This window comes from Seriola lalandi, unplaced genomic scaffold, assembly GCF_002814215.2.
Source record: "Seriola lalandi dorsalis isolate HSWRI2012SDOR001 ecotype SW California unplaced genomic scaffold, Sedor1 jcf7180002052702, whole genome shotgun sequence".
Taxonomy (NCBI): domain Eukaryota; kingdom Metazoa; phylum Chordata; class Actinopteri; order Carangiformes; family Carangidae; genus Seriola; species Seriola lalandi.
The window spans coordinates 86,581-89,704 of NW_019523255.1; the positions used below are offsets into that span (position 1 = coordinate 86,581).

The window sequence follows — 3,124 nt, forward strand, 5'->3', positions numbered from 1 at the left end:
ATGGGAGACGCAGTGTGAATGGATATGTTTGTTCACATTTTATTTAAACTGCTGTAAGTTTATTTTACTGCTCAGGAAGTCTTCAAGATGTCTTTGTTGATTTTTGTTCATGCAGTCCAGGAAGCATTTTTGACCCTTTCTACTATGAATCTCCTTCCCAGGGGACTGGTGCTCGGCCGGAGATGCTTCGAGGTGCGTGTCTGCGCATGTCCAGGCAGGGACCGCAAAACAGAGGAGGACAACAGCACCAAGGCGCAGAACGGCACCAAGCAAACCAAAAAACGAAGTATGTCTTTGTTGGATTACACTGGACTTCAGTTTCCATCCTTGCTTTCTGTTTCCTTGCTAACCTCACTTTGGTTTGTTTAGAGAGCACTCCTGCCCCTGACTCGACTTCTGTGAAGAAGTCCAAGTCTGCCTCCAGTGCAGAGGAGGAAGACAAGGATGTCTATGTTCTGCGTGTAAGTAAAGATGCATACTGTTGCAAAGCTAGATTTCCTCACAAGGTTTTCCACGCTGTGAATAATTTTCCTATGATCTCTGTTGCAGGTTCATGGTCGTGAGCGTTATGAAATGCTAAAGAAAATCAACGATGGCCTGGAGCTGCTTGACAAAGAAAGGTAAGAAATGAATCCACTTCCTAGGCATCAGAACAACCTCAATTACTTTTAGTGGGCCAAACTTCTAGCTCGATTGTTCAAGACTGATCCACGCATGTAGCCTGTCATTATCTTGGCTGCAGTTGAGAGTTTGAGCCTTTGTTGCAGTGAACAAGTTGTACAGTCTTCAGAACGACGCGTTGCCCAGAAGCTGCGGCTAAATGCTGAACCTTTATTACTGTTTTTTGTCGAGATCACCTGCCACTAGAGGTCACTGTGTGTAATGATTAAACATGACTTTAACACTGCAGCAGATCACTGTAATATTTCTGAACAGTAGGGTCTTTCACTATGTATGCTTTAAAAAAAAAAACAACTAAAATAACTGAGCTAATAAACATTCACAAACACTTTGCAAACAGTTACTATGTTTTGATATTACATTGCGGTTTATGCTGCAAACACTATCTGCCAGAATAATTGTGAAGGATTCTCCAAGTTTGGTGTGGATGCACCCTCCAGTGTGTCCTAACTTCAGTATTGTCATTAAAACCATTTCACATGCGTCACACCTTTTTGTCCTGCTCTCTCTCCACAGCAAAACCAAGTCCAAGGTCTCTGTGAAACATGAGGTCCCTCTGCCCTCCAGCGGAAAGAGACTCCTGCAGAGAGGAGAGCGGAGCGACAGTGACTGAGAAGCTTGTAGCCGTGATCATGAGGGAACAAACGTCATCTCTTAATCCTTCCAAGCCATCACGTTTACTTCAGGTTTTTAACCGTTATTGGAACCCCAAGTCACCTCCTGCCTCACCTCATCACTTGAGCTGATAACTTAACTGCCTGACCATTTACTGTACTGTACTGTACTGTACAGTGTCTTGCTGTTTATGACATATGCAAATGAATAAATGAGAGCAATTCATACTGTAGGCAGGCCATGCCTCCTCCTCACTGCTCTCATTGCATTAGTAGGTCCTGTGAAATAGCTGTGAGACCTTAATCTTTCTGTGATTGCAAGAAACAGGATGTCGGGGTGGGACTTAAATTTGGGAAGGACTGGATTTAATCAGTGTTAATTTTGGCTGGGATTTTAATTTGAGTTTCATTGACTCCGTTTTTAAAATTTGTGTCAGTCTTGTCATTTATGATGCATTACATTTAGTTTATTTCGTAAGTAGATGAAAACCAAAGAGATTGTTTCTTGGTTTTTCAGTGACATTTATTTTTTTATGTTTGTCAGAATATTGATTATTATCCGAATTGAGCAGTTTTGTCAGTTGAGTGAGGGAGACGTGTGACTGCAAAGGATCATAATTGTAACAAGTCACTGCCATTTATTAGAAAAAGTGCAAAGTCACCCTTGTGAAACTTGAATCGGTGTTTACCTCCAATAATGTTGCTGTATTACTGCACCACAGCCCAACACACATTTTCTGCAACAGATCCCAACACACAATTACTGCAGCACAGCACATACAATTTTACACATTTTTATGTACCTGTATGAGGAAATTCAGTCCATGTGTTGCTGTCCAGCTGTGATTAAATGTGCTGTGCAAGCTTACAAGACATTTATAGATAATAAAAAAAAAATAATAATAAAAAAAAAAGTTAATGAATGCACAGGTATGACTGGATGGTATTAACAATAATCTTATCTGTTCACATGTTAGTGGGGCTGTTTTGTTTTTATGCAAATTCTTTTTTTACGTTATTTTTAATCAGATAGTTGTACATAGATTTTAGCCCCTTTTTTTTTATTTTAAAGATTTTCAAAGACCCGTACATTCTCCTCAGTGACACTTCCTCTTGGTGACGTTGCACATGGGGAACTTTTGCTAGAATTAACACTAGATTTGGTAGCTGAGGGGCTGGCTGGATCACCCCAAAAGCTCTTCACCATTTACTACCTGTGTGTTTTGTTTTGTTTTTTTTATACACACTGGATGTTTGTGGGGAAAAAATGACGCCTCTGAGAAAGGAGAAGAGGAATTTTGCAAAACATACAGGAAAATCTCTCTGACATTTTGTTACAACACATAGGAACAGAGTACGACAAAACTTTTTTCATGGGATCTTTATGAGATTTATGAGGATGTTTATTCAGATATCAAAAACAGGATTTTAGTTTTTAGTAACTATTGCTCACATAAACTGATAAAATGTGATGTTTTTGTTTTGGGCCTTCATTCACAGACCATGCAATTTGTCATTGATCAGCACTTCAGTTGATGTGACCAATCACTGTTAATTAATTAACCACTTTGTTTTTCACTGCCATGAAAGTATACTTAAGGCATTTTTTTCTGTATCTTTTATAGATTATTTTGGGAAGATAGTTTTATATAAGATGTTTATCTTTCTATATTTGTCATTGTTTCATTGTTATTTTTTCATGGCTTTTTTTTTTTTGTACTAATTTGCATTTTGTTACTCAAAGCTTTAAGCCTAAATAAATGCTCAATTTCATACAGTTCTCCTTGTATTCTATTCTATTCTATTATAAATGTCTTCTTTCTTTGCCC

At 38.5% G+C, this 3,124-nt stretch overlaps 1 protein-coding gene across 2 annotated transcripts in view; it reads left to right on the top strand.

Annotated features, from left to right (window-relative positions):
• Window positions 1-3,068, top strand: part of tp53 (tumor protein p53) — a 7,079-nt gene extending 4,011 nt beyond the window's left edge. For both annotated transcript variants that reach the window (XM_023400622.2, XM_087172422.1), the window contains exons 8-11: window positions 162-286; window positions 370-461; window positions 550-620; window positions 1,198-3,068. In XM_023400622.2, the coding sequence (XP_023256390.1) occupies window positions 162-286; window positions 370-461; window positions 550-620; window positions 1,198-1,294 (385 nt within the window). In that variant the 3' untranslated portion in view covers window positions 1,295-3,068. The remainder of the gene's footprint in view (window positions 1-161; window positions 287-369; window positions 462-549; window positions 621-1,197) is intronic.
• Window positions 3,069-3,124: the final 56 nt, after the last annotated feature.